The sequence below is a fragment of the Cygnus atratus genome, chromosome 14 (assembly GCF_013377495.2).
Source record: "Cygnus atratus isolate AKBS03 ecotype Queensland, Australia chromosome 14, CAtr_DNAZoo_HiC_assembly, whole genome shotgun sequence".
In the NCBI taxonomy this organism is placed as follows: Eukaryota; Metazoa; Chordata; class Aves; order Anseriformes; family Anatidae; genus Cygnus; species Cygnus atratus.
In genome coordinates this window covers 3,109,467-3,125,865 of record NC_066375.1, presented here as the reverse complement: position 1 = coordinate 3,125,865, position 16,399 = coordinate 3,109,467, and the positions used below count along the sequence as shown (strand labels likewise).

Genomic DNA, 16,399 nt, shown 5'->3' with positions numbered 1-16,399 from the left:
CGGGGAGATGCTGCCAGGTACCCGCGGGCAGAGCCCCCTGCGGGGCCAGGCTTTTCCACACACACGGGATGTACCCTTTAGGGGCATCCCTGCGTGGGAACAGCAGGAGCTGGCAGAGCTGTGCCAGGATGCCCCAAAAACAAGGGCGTGGGGCAGAGCAGAGGTGCACATCTGCCAGGAGGGGCTTGAAGCAGGGCAGCTGGCCCCAGGAGCTGGCACAGAGCTCCTCGATGCCCAACGCCACGCGACGCACGCTGCTCTCCGGGTCGGCTTTAAAAAGGCACCTCCGGCCCCGGCAGTGCCAAGCTATCACTTTTCGGCTGGAAATAGCACCAGCGCGAGCCCTCAGCTGGGGAGCAGAGCATTTATGAGTGCAGACTTGCGGTTAGCTATCAAAGACAACTAAAAAAAAGATATTCCACACGCAGGTTTTTTTTCTTTTTTTTTTTCCTCTTTTTTTTTTTTTTTTCCTAAGGATTAAATCAACTCAACAGCCCCCTTTACAACTTCCCTTTTGATGTGTTCAGACTCATTAAAGTTTCATTTCTTTCTCTCTTTTCCCCTGGGGAGGGGGAGGGGGGGGAGCAAACACAAAAGTTTGCTTCATAACCGGGGGCCGGCAGCTGCAGGAGCAGCTGCTGCCGCCGCGGACAAACGGTGCCTGCGCCGGGGCCAGCGCCTGGCCCAACTCCCCCGTTATCCGGGGAGCAGCACGGCCCCCCGAGCACGGCCCCGTCCCCAGCACCACAACAGCACCACCTTTTCGCCACCCGTGCTGCCGCCGCTCCCTTTTGCCAAGCGCGCGGAGCAGGGGCAGCGGCGCACCCACGGCTCTTTGCTGCCTCAGCAGCTGCTGCAGGGTCTATTTTAAACACGGTTCCCCATTTTAAAATAGCGAACCAGAGTCCCTTCGAGGCCAATCGGCATCGTCTCTGCAAAGTCCCATAGACGCCTGCCTGTTTGCCAGGCTCCTTTTCCCAGTCCTTGAATGTTTGTGCTCCCATCCCATTTTCACCACCCCTACCGTGATGTACGGCCTCGGTGCTTCTAGATGGAGGTGCATCCATCAGCAGACAGATGCTGACGTTCTGGCTGGCTTTCTGTTGTGGTTTTTTTTTTAACATTCCTGTGATTTTATCAGATCTTCTCAAAATTCCCCAACCACAAGCAGGCGAGGAGCTGGCCCGCCTGGCACGGCTCCTCTGCGCCGCCCAGGCACCGCACCTGGCCATCCGGGGGGACAAGTGACAAAGCAGCCCGCCCGGGGACAGGGAAGGTGACAGCACACCCCCCGTGGCACGGAGGGGACCCGCCGGCTTACCTGACCACGGGCTGGGGGATGGCCTCGGCGCTCGCGGGGACCTGGACGCCCTTCTCCCACTCCTGGCGCCAGGGGTCGGCCAGGACGTAGTACTCCTCCGGGCTGAGCTGGAAGGAGTCGGGGATCTTCATGGCTGTTATCAGATCCGTGCGGAAAACCTGCGCCGGGAAACAAACCACGGGGAGGGTGAGGGGCTCTGACGAAGCTCTGTGCGTGTGCTCGGGGCGGGAGCTGGGGATAACCACGGGTGACAGCGGGGCAGACTCGCTGTGTCAACGTGGAGAAATGACAGGTTACTTTCTCCTAGGGGATCGATGCTCACAACCGCTGGCTTTCAACCACATTCAGCCCTACTGGGGCAGATGCTGCTTTATTTTCTCTTGGCGGGACTGAAGGTGCTGGCAGGAGAGGCACTGCACTGCCCTGAGCACCTCTGTGTCCCCTTCAGCCACCTCGGTGCCCTGGGCACCCTCCTGTCCCCACCAGGTAGAAATCCGCCCAGCCTCTGCCATCCCCGCCTTCAGAAGCCCCTCCACGCGGGCCGTTCTCACACAAAACGCATTCATCTGGCTTTGGTGGTGCGCTGTTTTTGTTTGTTTTTGTTTTTTTTTTTTTTCTAACCCCCCCCTGTGAATCATCGTTGTTAAAATGCAGGCAGAGCAGCTTTCGCACAGCCACGGGCACGTCAGCGCAGCCCGCCTCGGAGGGTGACCCTGTCCCAGTTTCGGCACCGCCACGGCTCTGCCGGCGAGCTCCCTGCCCGCGGCTCGCACCTGGCTGCCTGCCCTTCTGTCCCCGAGCAAACCTGCCCCAAAGCAAGCCCACGGCTCCGGCAGCACCCTCCCGGAACCACCCGCTGCCCTGAAGCCCTGACACCCAGTGCCAGCGACTCTCAGGGCCACGGAGCAGGGCTGGATGCTCAGCTCCGAGCGCTGCCCCTTGCAAAGATCCTTGGCTGCTGTGGACCCCCTCTGCCAAGCACGGCCACCACCTCTGCTTGCCTCTGTGTTGGAGAGATCACCTTCCTGCTTCACAGAAACCACCCCACTACCAGCAGAGAGAAATATCCGTGAGTCAAGGGCTTCAAGAGGCTGCCGGTTACAGCAGCTAAACCCAGACGTGCTGCGCCGGGATCAGTGGAAGGCCCTTTGGGGGCTGACTTGTGAATTGTGCTTGCGGCAAGAGCACCAGGAGCAGAGCCTGGCCAGGGCACGGCTTTGCCTCAAAAAGCTCCAGCTGCCTTCGGGAGAGCAGCCACGCTCCCAGCGGGCACCCGGCTGCCACCGCCGGCTGCCGTCACGGCCGGTTTTTGGGTGGATATCCACTTGGAGCAGTAGCTGGAGCATCCCGGTGGGCTCTCCGGCCGCCTGACGGGTCAGTGGAAGCACAAAGCATCACCGAATTCTAACGCCGCTTCCCGTTTTCATTGTCTGTCTTGTTCCCGAGGGCTAAGCTCGAGTTTAGTCTATAGTTTGTTTAGTGAGCAGGAAAATATCCGGCTAAGTGGTGGTAGAGATGCCTGTGTACACGGCCCCAGCCTGCAGCGAAACACACGGAGATTTCTCCTGACCCCATAAACCTCCTCCGAGGCTGACACCGGACCCCTCCTCTACGAAAATCCGCCAGCCCCTTGGACAGGGACCGTGCTTGTTCTCCATCTCACTTCTGGCCCTGCAGAGCCTTCCCCCAGCACACCGCCGCGAAAAAAGCATTCCAAACACATCCATCACGGTAAATAAGGCTGTCCTGCCAGACACTGCCTGACAGCAAGGGCTTGAGCAATCCCGTCTCTCGCGGAGTAAAAATAAATTGTAAATGAGAATGGATGCTTTCTCCTCTCTGCCATCTGCTATTAGCCGAAATAACGGCGGCGATGCCAGCAGCCGGGCTTGGACACCGTCTAGCTCCAGCCACGGCTGGGACGGACCAGGTGTTTTCCTCAGCGCCGTTTCATCTGTTTGCAGTGTCTGTCCTCAAAGCGAGCACTGCGTTGTGAGGAACAGGACAAACGACGCAGCACGGGCTTTACGCTCCTGATACAACAACAACACGCTCTGGGGAGTGTTTCAGAAACCCGATCGGCTGAGATGCAGGAAACCAGACATTCACCAAGACCACGATTTAGGTCAGTTTGTTTAATCCTCGGAGCCTCAGCTGATAACCCAATTAGCGCTGAACACAACAAACAACCTCTTCTATGTTGGGCCCTCTCTGAATTGCACCGGTACCTTCCTCCTCGTGCACCTGCTCGGAGACGTTGTTGACTGCAGCTATATAAAGCCGATCTGAGCTGCCCAGACCCAGTCTTAGAGCATCCTTCAACAACCAGAATTAACAGCCTACACATTGCCGTCAGAATTAGGCTCGGTGTGAGAAAGATCAAGCTCCTTTAAGTCTGCGTGCTACAAATTCCTCCTTATGAATGCCACAGTAGCGTTTTACTATGCTGTCAGTGCGAGAAACTAAAAAAAAAAAAAAAAGGTTTAAGATAAACGCTAATTAAGCATGAGAAGGAGCACGCAAGATGTCATAATCCTTCCCGTGCCACGTGTCTGCGCATCAAGCAGTGAGAAATAAACAGAGTAAGCCCGCTGCAGCTCATCCGCTAAAAGAGCGTGCAAATACACCCCGTGCCCGACGTGTCTGCACTGCCAGGACCCCAGCTCAGGCAAGGGGCTATTTCCACTCCCAGTTTTTTTTTTTTGGAGGGAGCGGGGAGCCGGCGGTGCAGGCAGGGCCCTGCCGCAGGGCATCAACCTGCAGCGATGGGGACACCAGTGCAGCAATGGGGACACCGGTGCACCGATGGGGACACTGGTGCAGTACCACGGGCAGGCGGTGACGGAGGACTTACACTGTGCAGAGCCCGTCCCGTTGCCTTCCTCTTGCAGACGGAGACCTGCGCTGGCATGCCCCAAGTCGCCCAGCGAGCCCCAGGAGCTGGGAAGACTGGGAACCCGGCAAACTGGCTGTGATGTAATGGACGTGCGTGTGCCACGGATAATGGGAGAGCTTTGGCACAGCAAGGAGAGAGATCGCTGCAGCTCTGGGTGCTGGGAAACCCCGCATCTCCCCTCCAGGCCGCATCCCCAGGCAGAGTGAAACGATCCGATCCTCGTGTCCGAAACCACACACGCCTGGCTGTGCCTGCAGCCACTTCTCAGCTCACGTCTTCAGCTCGCTCCTGGCTGGTAGCTGCGTCACGGCTTCAGCAGTCCAGGCTGCGCATAGCCTCTGGCCGAGCAGGGCCGGCCTCACGGAGCCTCCACCGTACCCTCAGCGATGCAAAACCCTCCTGGCAAGCCTCGCACCTCGCAGCCTTCATGCTTGAAAGCACAGCGACAGATCAGCCCTCTGTACGGTTTCTCCCCTCTTTCCTGCGCACATCACGGGCTCGCCTTTTCCTGCATTAAGTCTTCCCCAAATTCATCCCTTCTGGCTTTTCAGCTCACATCGGCGTGGAAGCTTAGTTTTAATTTTAAGCCAAATAAGCACGATTGTATCTATTTCCCCGAAGATGATAAGGCACATCGCAGGCTGGATTTGCAATCTTACTACTTCATTTATTTAGGCCTTCTTGGAAAACAGATAAGCTCGCACATCCAAAGGCAGCGAACACGCCAGCACTTTATCACAATGATGCCTCTGTCTTTTCATGAAGAACTGGAAATGCTCAAATTATTAACTATCAAAGCAGAACACTTTAGAAATGATAGAATGCCACAGAAATTGTAAAGGAAAGCAGATCAGTTGTCTGGAAATCTCCCAACAGCTAATACGCTCAAATTGTAATCTAAATGTCTTTTTGTTTTGAATTGTCTGGGATTAGGGTTGGGAAAAGACTCAATTATTCTACTCAAACTCTTCTGAATTATTTATGAAAACTAAATAACGGATAAATTGGGCACTGATGAACTGAGGACCTGGCGGTGAGGAGAAAGTTGTGTACCAGAAAACAAGCAATTTTCCCTCAATAGCACTGTTTACTGTTTCTCCCCTTCCGCAGGAACTGACAATTTGTCTCGGGGGCCGCTGCCGCCCGCCCCGTGCCGGGGGAACTGGCCACACGGTCACGTCGGTGCCTCGGGCACCTGAGCTGCCGCAGCCTTTCCCAGCATCGGACCGCTCTGCTTCAGCTCCATTTCCAAGGCTTGTCAGGAGCTCTTGTCCCTGCAGGCCTTTCAGTGATCCCTGGCACTCGCTTTTCACTGGCAGGACAGGCCCGTATTACCTGCCTCGGTTGTTTCCCCATCCCTTCAGCCCAGCAGGGCATGATGCTGGGCTGGCAGCCAGTCCTGGAGGCGCAGGACCACGAGAAGTCGCCGTGACGCCGAAGCCATCACATTACCCACGGGTACGTTCGTATTCGTTGTTACTTCTGAAGTCTGCTGTAGCGAAGCAAAAACCGTATCGATCTTCCCTCTCAAAAAAAAAAACCAGACCCTAACTTAATTAGAAATAACACATCCTCCGATTCTGACATCCTCGTTTTTCACTTCACATGAGACTGGGTTGGGAAGGGTGGTCCTCCGGTTGTGGCAGAGACCTGGAAGGCAGGAGTTGGACCCGGCTCCTCCCTCAGCACAGCATCTCATGCGCGGCCGCCGAACCCCACAGAGGACCTGGATCTCCATCCACCAGAAGTCGTGATCCAGCATGCCCCACAACATCAGGACGGCACGGGGCAATGAGCACCCTGCCACGCACCGGGAGCCGCTGTGCTGCCATCCCGGTCTTACCGACGGAGCCTCCTCCTGCCCACAGCCCTGGAAGCCACCACTACTGGTCACCCCGTGACAAACTGGTGTCCCCACAAACCCCCTTTGCAGCCCGGGGCTCGGCTCGCCGTGCCGTAGCGCTCCCCTGCTGCGCTGCTCCCAGGCGGTTCCACTACCGCGAGCGCATTCCTCCCGCGGCTCCTGCCCGCTTCACAGCCTCCTCTGCCCATCGGCCCCATCTCCGCGCCTCTCCACTACCTTTCTGCGAAATCCCCGCATCGATTTCAAGGTTCTCTGACTCACTTGCAAACCCCTCTAATAAAGTGGGCCACCAATCTCGCCGCTATTCAGCTCCCACTTTACGCGCTCTCCCAAGGGCTGTCGCTTTTACAGCGACTGCTCGGCGGGGCTGAGGCTGCCAATTATCCCGTTAGCCCCAAATACCAACCCCAAAACATCAAATTCAGATCCTTTAGTAACTGCTTTCCACTTGTATGAAATCAGCTTCTGGGCGAGAGCCAAGAAGCTGAATCTGTTTTGGTCTTTAAATCTAAACTAAAGAAACACTCGTCTAGCGCTGCTTTTAATTAGCTTTGAGGACTGCGACGAGCCCAGGGACGGCGCAGGGTCCTGCGCGGACGATGGCAGCCCTTGCATGGGTTGTGTTTAGGCACACAAACCTTTGTACCCCCAGACAGTTTCTGCAAAAAATAAACCTCTCCAAAGCCCTTCACACTGCGGAGCACGGGTAGGAAATGAAGAGAAATTAAGCCCATTGCTCAAAATCGAGTGCATGCGGAAAAGCGCAACGTGTGTGCTGGCGAGACAGCAGGCAGGAGGGGTGGGAATCACACAGCCCCAGCCTGTCTGAAATCACACGTTTGTTACCTCTTCCCTTTTACAAACTAAATTATCTGAGATCCTTCCCGACACCCTTGTATCTGCACAGCCCGCCGGGCTCTCCAAGCGCCGCTCTGAGCGACGGGCAGAATTTCTTCTGTGGTTGTGCAGCGATGGTTCGCAGCATGAAGGACGGGGGAGTGGTTTTGGAAGCCCAGATGACAGGTTTTCTGCAGGTTTTGGTTCAAAACCTTTCCTTCCTCCTGGCCAAGGTCCCCCCCCAGCCACCGTCCCCTTCTCCACCGTCCTTCTGCCCCAGGGAGGGCTGCGCAGGTCCCTCCCGCTGCCTTGCAGGGTTTTCTCCTCCTTCCCAGCCAGCACTATTAGCCCTTCATTCTTTCAAGCATAAAATTGTTTGTTGTAGCTCATGAGTCACAAGGATTTTTAGAGAAAGAGAAAACAATGAGAACAATGGGAGCCCTGGGAATATTTTTTGGTTGGACAAACTGTCTTCGTATCAGTTGGAGCCAGCACCTACGTGGGACCAGCCCATGGCAGCCCACCCAGCTCACCCAAGGCTCATCTCCCAGGCATTTTGTCACATTTTTCTAGCCCGTTCCAAAACAAGCTGAGCAGCAATATTCGCAGGGCTAAGGAACATGGCAATGCCTGGTGTGTGTTTGTAAGCAGTGATACTATCTGCCTGTGGGGAGAAAAATACTTACTCTCGTGTTCATTTGGGAGCCAGTCTGCTATCTCTTAATCTATTCTTGTTTCCTCTTGAAATGCTGAATGTTAAAGATTCAATGAACAACAGAATTTAAAATAGGAACAAGAAGCATTTTTGTCTTGCCCTTCTCAGCATTCAGAAGACAATGGTATTAATCTGCTATAACCATGCTGGCTTGGGAAAAGTGACAAAGACACTGCAGTCAAACCTTTCAACAGAGACCTATTTTCTCTTAATCCAGCACGGTAAAAGTATGTCCGGTCTTACTTGGCCATGTGGTCCCTTACAAAAGCCTTTCTCAAAGCATGGAGAGCCCAGGGACTACATTCACATTGCCCTGTAGCAGCACATACCTATTGCAGTGGAAAAAAAATAAACACAAAAAGAACTAGTGCAATAATAATTACTTTCTAGAAGCGAAACAGTATTAAGTTGAGGATGCTTTAAAAGGGTTAAATCCTTGGAAAGAGATATTAAAAAACATCCTTCAAAACACGGAAGTAATATCTAAACAAGGAAAGCAGAAAATAATGTAAATTGTATAAATTTGTGGTTTGCCCCTCATCTTGAACAGGGCGTGCAGCTGTGGTCCTGTAACCTCAAAAAGGACTGGACAGAAGCGGAGGTGAGGAGCCCAGCACCTGCAGAGGAGGGCCAGGACAGGGCTGGGGCTCAGCCTGAACAGGGACGGCCGAGGGGCTGTGAGGCAGCAGGGGTACACCACAACGCAGGTACTTCTTTCCCCGCAAAATATTCTGGCCGTGCAGCCCGATGCAGGGCAGCGTTTTGGATCCCAAGCAGTTCAGAAGCTTATGACTAACCTCCTGGCTAACGCCCTGACTCAGATGTAGCATCCAAAGGAGTCCCCAGGCCGCTGATGGCTGGGAGCTGGAGGATGTAACCAGCGAGCATCATTACACACTTACCTTGTTCCTGCATTCCCTCCTCAGACACTGACAACTGCTCCCTGTCAGCAGCAGGATGGAGGGCTCCATGACTGCCATCCAGCCCAGCCAGGCTTGCACTCACATCCCCAGCAGCCCTATAGCCGGGGGCAGGATCGCACTAACGCACTGATAAAAGAAGCAAACATCCCTCCTTCAGGCACGTCTCGTTCCGTGCTGCAGAGCCAGCAGCAAGGACAGGGAGGACCTGAGCACACATCATGCTGCACCAGCAGGATCCATCCCCTGGTAGGGTTGCTCGGGACGGCAGCACCACAGAGGGTGTGGGGACCCCTGCTCATTTCCAGGCCAGGTCTGGGGACAAATGAGCCCGAACAAGGTTAATACAACCAGGCACTGCAGGTGCCAGGAGCTGCCCGTGTCCGTCCCCATCCCGTGGACCTCCTGACCCAAGACCTCCTCCGCCGGCAGCCCCTGGGGCCCAGGGCTGTCACCTCGGCACGGCTTCGCAGAGCCCGGTGTCTGGGCCACGTCAGAGCCCAGGCAGAGCCCTGTGACACGCACAGATAAATATAATCGCCCTCCCTGGCACCGGCCCCCAGCGCGGATGTTTACAAACAGCTCAGTACTTTTCCATGTTAAGAAGCTTGTTTTTCCAGATGCCTCGTATCGGGTGGTTTTTAATGTGTATAGTTAATCCCTTCTCGCAGAGTCTTTCATAATAAACATCACCCCCTGACCCGGCTAATAACTATGTAACACTAATGCTTTTGATTTTTTATCTCCTGCACATGTTGGCAGGGGAATGCAGATGGCAGCTCGGCTCCAGCCCACTCGCAGGGACCGGGGACATGACTTTGTGAGGGACAGGAGAGGCTGGAGACGACCCCACTCCCTCCCCAGCCTGACCCATGGCATTGCTGCCCCTTGGACCACCTGCACCTGGGGAGCTGGCGGCGTGCAGAAGTGCCATCAGTCATTACAAAGGTACCAACCAGGTGTACCCGAGTCTGAGCTACTGCTTGAAAAGGCCGCACCATCCCCAAAATGTCCTGGGCAGACTGCCTGGCAGGTTATGATGCCTGATAGTGAGTACATTTTGCTTTCCACGTTACCCTCTTGCGGTTTCCATCCTCAGTGTGATAATGAAGTGTTTCATGTGAAGCAGGTTTGACAGTGGTGTGCTTTCTGTTTTGCACTTCTCCATACTTGCCATACACGATGGCCACCCTGCTCCATGCTGAAATCCTCCATTATGTGCCAAGCTGCTGTATCCAGATGTGTTTCCCCACAGAAGGAGCCCAGGCATGGCTGTGGACCCATGGCTGTGGGCCCATGGGTCACGGCAGGACTTGGGGCAGATGTGGAAGGGTTTGGGAGATGCTGTCCCAGAGGAAATCCACAAACCCACGCTCACTGTAGCGACCTCGAAGCTGCACACTGTGACGTGCCCCAGCCCTGTCATGCAGGACAGGCAATGCTGTGCCAGACCCTTGGCTCTCCGGCCTGGCCTCTGGGTCTCATCTGAAGCTGAACCCAACCAGCGCCAGGCCCCATGGCCACAGGGAAGACACAGGATACGGGACTGGAGCTGAGATCTGTGTGGCTCACATCTGCTTGGCTTCCCACCGCGCTTTTGTAGAAGACGGCTTGTCAGCTTGAGCCTCCTGGCCAAAGTCCAGCCTGAGGAACCGCACATCGCCTCCCCAAGGCCCCCTGTGGTTTTGGTTCCGACATGCCACCGTGGCTTGCTCTGTCCCACTGTCGGGTGGCCTCCCGCAGGTGCCAGGCTGAGCTTGGCTCTGCGGATGAGGTTCACCGAGACGTGTGCGCCGGGCAGCGCAGGCCTCAGAGCAGGGGGGTGAGCCGGGCCTGCACGGGCCCTGACCTGACGTCACCCTGGGCAAAACTGCAGGGCGGCAAAAATTGGGTCTGAATGCCCTCCGCCAGGCCCAGAAGCATTTCAGACTTATATCCAGTAACTTCAGCAGCAGCTGGGTGAGCTCCTAGCTGGCTGGTAAGCACAATTCATACTGAAGAGAGCAGTGTGAGTGTAGAAAGGTGCAGAAAGGGCGCTCCTGACACCCGTGTTTTGGAGGAGGATCTCACCAGGCAGCATGGCAGCACGCGTGGCACCATCGGTGATGCCTAGTCGCATCGTGGCACTTCAGCGCAGGCCTAGCACCAGGCATGACCATGGTGGTCCTGAGGGCAATACCGGGCTCTCCTGGCGTCGTTACAAACATCAGGCACAGGGACAGGACCTTATGTCACGGAGGTGGCAACGGTGATGCAGGAAGATGACGTACCCTAAATGCTTCTCTGTGTGACTGGGGGCTCAGCTCACAGCATACACCCACCACTCATTTCAAGAGGCACATCTATAAAAATTTACATTCCTAGCCCTCATGTGCGACTGTCCAACAGCCTGTCAGCAGGCAGTGACATCTGTATCTCCGGCTCTTTGTTATCTGGAGTGTTTCCAATTACCTCAGCTGGTAATAACAGCTCCTCAGCCCTTCTCCTTACTCAAGGCACAAGCAACCTGGACTCTTTAAAGTCTCTGTCCACTGCCAACAACACACGAGATACATCAATGTAAATCTGCCACAGCGATAAGAACTAAGTGCAGCTATAACTCAGGCGGTGACCACAGGAAAACCTCAAAATCTCTGCTCAGCTTGATGCAAACTGAGGATGTTATAGAGGTTTGTGCTCACCGGGCCACAGTCCCAGGAGATGCACCGCTTGGGGGCTCAAGAAGGGATCTGCAGCCTGTATGAAGGAAGGCTGCAAGAAGGTACCAGACAAGCCCGCTTCACCTTCATCTAAACTTAGCTCCGTTTGGACACGGGTCCAGATGACAGGGAATGTACCAACAACGTCACTCTGGCTTTGCTCACATTGCTCTGGAAATGATGATGACCACCACTAAACAGTGCAGTTGCTACAACAGCAGCTCGTGCTTGGTATAGTTTCCACTTCTATTGGAGGTGTATCCAAGAGCCACGCGAGGGAAAGCAGGACACAGCTGGAATGGGATCCAGGCGGGCACCCAAAGCTGGGAAGCTCAGCACATGGCCGTCCTGACCTTGCAGGACATCCCAGTCCCTCCAAACCTCCCCTCTCCCCACCTGCATCAGCAGGAATCCCCCTGGGGACCACGGTCCTGACGGGCTGGGCACAGGGACCCCCCACCCTCCACCTGAGCATCCTCCAGGTACCTCCGACTGCTCCCTCCAGTGCCCAGCCCGAGCACCGCAGCACGGTCTGTGGCTTCTTAAGAGGATGCTCTGAGCAGCCAAAAACCCTGCGTACCTCAGAGGGCTTCTTCTCCTTCTGCCGGGACCAGTTGGATTTGGTATTCGGAAGTTTGGAGCATCTGGACGCAGATGTGGTGTGACCTGCAAGGAGGCAAAGGAGACATTACCTGAAAAACAGAGCAAGTTTTGTCCACATCTTTGCTACTGTCACTACTTCAGCCTCAGCCAATGCTTTGGGTCAATGCTAAGAGGTGATAACACCTTGACGTGGCATTATTTTTGTGCACATCTCAGGGTACTTCACCAAAACAGACTGACATCACTTTTCTGCTGCTACAGGTGATGAAACAGAGGCCCCTGAGATTTAAGAAAGCTGTGGTCAAGAGCGGACATCAGGCAAGGTCCCAAGCATGAATGGTGTCCCCGAGGGAATGAGCCCGAGCTTAACCCTCCTGAAACCAGGTATCTACAGGAATCAGAAATGAAGGAAGTAAGAGTAAAATTTTCTAACGTGGATGCTCAAAGTGAAGCAGCTGAACTGCTCGAGGACTTCAGGCTCCATGGTAAAAAAACAGTGACCGCTTGGGTGAAACTTCCCTGTCAGTGCCAGCACTAATAGCTTCCACACCTGCGTGCAGTTCAGCAGCCCCCTCTGCACCTAATGGAAACCACACAACAGTACGCATTTCAGTAGTAAGAGAGTATTTGCTTTGGGATTTGGGATTACTTTACTCTGGGATTATTACGAATGGACTCTCGTTATCCTGACTCGAGCAGTGTTACCACCACCGCTGCCACCTCCACAAGGCAAACGCTGCTGAAGCTGAAATGCGACAGGAGCACAGTGTTATTAATTTGTATTTCCAACTCAGAGGTGTTACTATCACTACTACTACCAGCAAAAAAGGAAAAAGCTATCTGTATTTGGTAATACTAAATAATAAACCAACTACTGAAAGATTTTGTGTCCGCTCCAGACACATGCTTTCTTGTATACGTATGATAAAACCAAGACCTGATCTCATGGCGTCAACTGTTCCCGAAGGACAACTGGTTTCTGGCCGCGGGGTCAGGCTAGATGCCACTGAAGTGGGCTCCACATAAATGCAGGCTTTTTTATGCCAGTATGCCAGAGGACTGGGTAAACAAAGTACAGAGCAGAAAGCCCTAAGCTGTAACCGCCGGGAAAAGCTGCTTTACTCGGCGAGTTGCTCCAAGCACTGCAGAGGCAGACCCCGAGTTTACACTGACAGACTGAGGCACTAATCTCCCCTTTGCCCCCTCTTTTCAAGCTACGACGTGGCTACAGCTACGCAGACTTAGATAACAAGTCACCGCCATCCTTTCCTGGCAGAGGCACAGAGAAGAAGGTCGTCATTTTGTTGACAACTATCCTGCAGGAGAGCATTCGTCAACAGCTTAGCCATCACCTGCAGCACGAATATCCAACTCCAGCAGAGGTAAGGCCACGCTGCTTAACACCACGCTGAAAGATGCCTTAACCCCACGTGGCGCAGAAGCTAAGGCAGCTCCGTTTGGTAAGCCGCTGAGCACCTGGGGATTAGGGGACAGCAAGTTTGGAGCGTGGCTTCCAAAGGGAGCCCCCCGAGCTAAAGATGTTTCATGTCACAGGAGGTGAGGGCTGCTGCTGGCGTGCACCAGGAGCCTGAAGCACTTCCCATCCCGGCCCTGCCACCGGGTCGGCGGCAGCAGCTCCCGTCCCATGGCCCTGGCTGGCGCTGGCAGCACAAGCTGGGCTCACTCAGACCGTGGTTTTGGCTAAAGCTGTGGGAAGCACGGCCAAACCCAGCGAGATCAGCCTTTCTGTAACCCCCTGTAACCTCCCCATCATCCTGTTAGGAGCAGGCCCAGGAGTTGGGTGTCTTTAGCACAGTCCCTTTCGCTCGCGGATACTCCTGCAGCCAGATCCCGTAAAGTGTGGAGAGCAAACTCCTAGCGCGGCCCGGATGAAATTCGCAAGAAACCAAGAACAACGAGTAGGGAACTACAGCGACTAGACAAGGGATTATACTCATGTCTCGAGGGTGCTGCACAGCCGAGGCACTGCGGTATTTCTGCAGTGGGTGAAACCCTGAAATAAGTGGGAGAGGAAAGCGCTCTATTTATAGCCAAAATTCAGCACATTTGCACATGTTTATTGTTGAGCACATGCTTCTGCACTCCCTGAATGAGGATGAAGTGAGGTATATGTTTAAAAGCAAGCGTGGGCTTGCAAGCTCTGCTGGCTTGAGCCCTATCCCTTTTCCCACATCACTCCTCAGCTCACAAGGGAAGAAGAAGGCTCTGCTTTCACCCTGACCCCAGCAAAAACTTCCCTTTCCCCCAGTACAGCTCCACCAGGAGCTGACTGGGCTCGGGATGCAGCACATGTGCAAGGACAACTTGTCTACAGACGGCTTTTGCTCCGTTTGCAGATCTGCGCTCAGCAGCGTTTGCAGCTCTCCCTCACCCAAACTCCTCGCACGAGGGAAACACTTCCATCGGCTTGGAGGAGCCCACAGCCAGACATTTAAATTGGTATCAGCTTGTCGTACATCAGGGCTGCATTTCTGACAAACCCAACCCCGCGCACAATTCATTGCGCGGCGACTTCCCAGCAAATGCAGTTTCCTCAACTCCTCGCCAAGTAATTATTCCGACGCTTTCCCTGCTGGAGGTGAATCACTTAGTTATCTCGTTCAAAGCCTTGAATTAAAGGTCTTACTGTCAGTGGTGTCGGAGTTATCACTGCTGACCGAGTACTTTCGTCGTTTTTCTTCCATCTGCAACAGAAAGAAATGGCACGTTACACTTCGTGGCCAGGACCCTCACCCGGTACCCGCTCACTGTCGCTCCCAACGCCCGCACACCGTGCTGTCCCGACACCTACCCTCGCGACAGAGCAGCCGGGGGCTTAGGAAACAAAGCAAGCAACCCTCAGAGGGTTTTTATTGTTAAACATCAAGGGCGTGAGCATTTCTGTACCAGCCCTCCCTGCTTCCAGGCGGCAGAAGGGGCCTGGCGCCATCCCGCCAGCAGGTCTGGGCTGCGCGTTCGAGAAGCGCACAGACGCAGGACTGGAAACTCTGTGCACTCTTAGTATGTCTGCAGGGGAAAGTCCAAGCATCACTGAATTCTAGAGGACCCCTGTGCGCAATGAGGCCGGGGTTTTACCCTCTGAGTCATCTTCCCACTCGGGCGGTATCAGCTTTTCAGACGGCTGGTGCATCCGCCGCGCAGCCAGCACGCTAGCGCAGCCCGAAGCACGCTTCCCACAGCCCAGACCTCCTCCGCCTGCTCCAGCACTGCGGGGCAAGCCCCAGCTCCGGCCACAACTTCGCTGTCCTTGAGACAAAGCCACGGCATCCGGCACCGCCACGGCGAGGAGGAGGAGGAGGAGAAGGGACCTGCTTGAAGCTCGGCCGCCGGTTTGCTTTGTGGCTTTGAACAGGCCAGAAGTGCCTGAAATCAGCAGGCTCTCCTGAGCTCGCCCCTCGGGAATTGGGCAGAACCGAAAGGCAAACACCTGTACTAGCAGGTGCTTGAAAAAAGAGGGAAAAATAAATAAAGAAAAAAGGGGTTTAAAACTTTTGAAGACCTCTACTAGGGTTTAACAGGTGGGGATCAGTGCGGTCCCAGCTCCCAAGCAGGGCTGTGAGCGCTGCGGGTGGAAGCACTACGCACGGACCGAGCCGCTCAGCAACAGGCTGGAAGCTAAAATCCACCTGCAGAGCACAGCGCTAATCTCACGGAAATCATCCCGGTACTTTCTGAGATGTTCTGCAAGAATCTGAGGCACATACACTGCTTCTTCCCAAATATTGAGAAGGAACGACATCAAATGGGGTTCGGCGGCAGCAGGAATTGGCAGCAGGGCAGCTGGAGCACGCCGTTCCCCCGAACAAGTGGAAAAGTCCCACTGCCTTAGAGCTCCCAGGTAGTTAAGCACATAAAACTCTCCCAGTGCCTGCATTTGACAATATACGTGCTATGTTTTATCACACCAATAGAAGGGATAATACTACAAAGTACCATAAACATTTTAACTATCGGTGTTGTTGTAAGGCACTGCCCTGTCAAAACATGATTAAAAATGTTCCTTGAGACTATGGCAACACCAATACTTTTTTCCTCCAGCGATTCCAGGGGAAACAGATGTTATTAAACCAGCCTCCTTCCAAGTAGCCGGTAGATTTTTGCTTGGGGGAAATTATACTGAAGGCAGATTTAACTGCAGTTCACTTACTTTTAGAGGAAAATTCTACCTGAGCACCTGAGACTGCTTCCCACTGCTTTGAGCTGGGGCAGTGATGGAGCCGTGCGCTCATCGGCTGAAGGTGCTGGTCACTGAGATCACACACACCCAAGCCAGCGGGGAAAAGGAACACCTGAGCCAAAGCAAAGGCATGCTGCTGATACCCAGTGCCATTCCCAGGGTTTTCCACCTTTGGCTTTATAGTAACACTGCCATCGGCATCACTGTCCTTCCCCGGGAAGAAAAAGGGGCATGGTCAATTCCCAGCAGGGTGGCGGGGTGCTGGGGTCCCTTTGGGCTCCGTGGTATCTGGGAAGATTCACTCACTAATCACCCCTTTAATTGAACTTGGTCCCTGTGTCCTGCT

At 54.4% G+C, this 16,399-nt stretch overlaps 1 protein-coding gene across 9 annotated transcripts in view; it reads right to left on the bottom strand.

The window, feature by feature from the left end:
• The window catches only part of JADE2 (jade family PHD finger 2), a 68,344-nt gene that overhangs the window by 46,691 nt on the left and 5,254 nt on the right, over positions 1–16,399 (bottom strand). For all 9 annotated transcript variants that reach the window (XM_035560783.1, XM_035560785.1, XM_050713641.1 and 6 more), the window contains 3 exons: positions 14,503–14,560; positions 11,833–11,918; positions 1,322–1,479 (listed from right to left, as the gene is read on the bottom strand). In XM_035560783.1, coding sequence (XP_035416676.1) covers positions 1,322–1,479; positions 11,833–11,918; positions 14,503–14,560 — 302 coding nt within the window. The remainder of the gene's footprint in view (positions 1–1,321; positions 1,480–11,832; positions 11,919–14,502; positions 14,561–16,399) is intronic.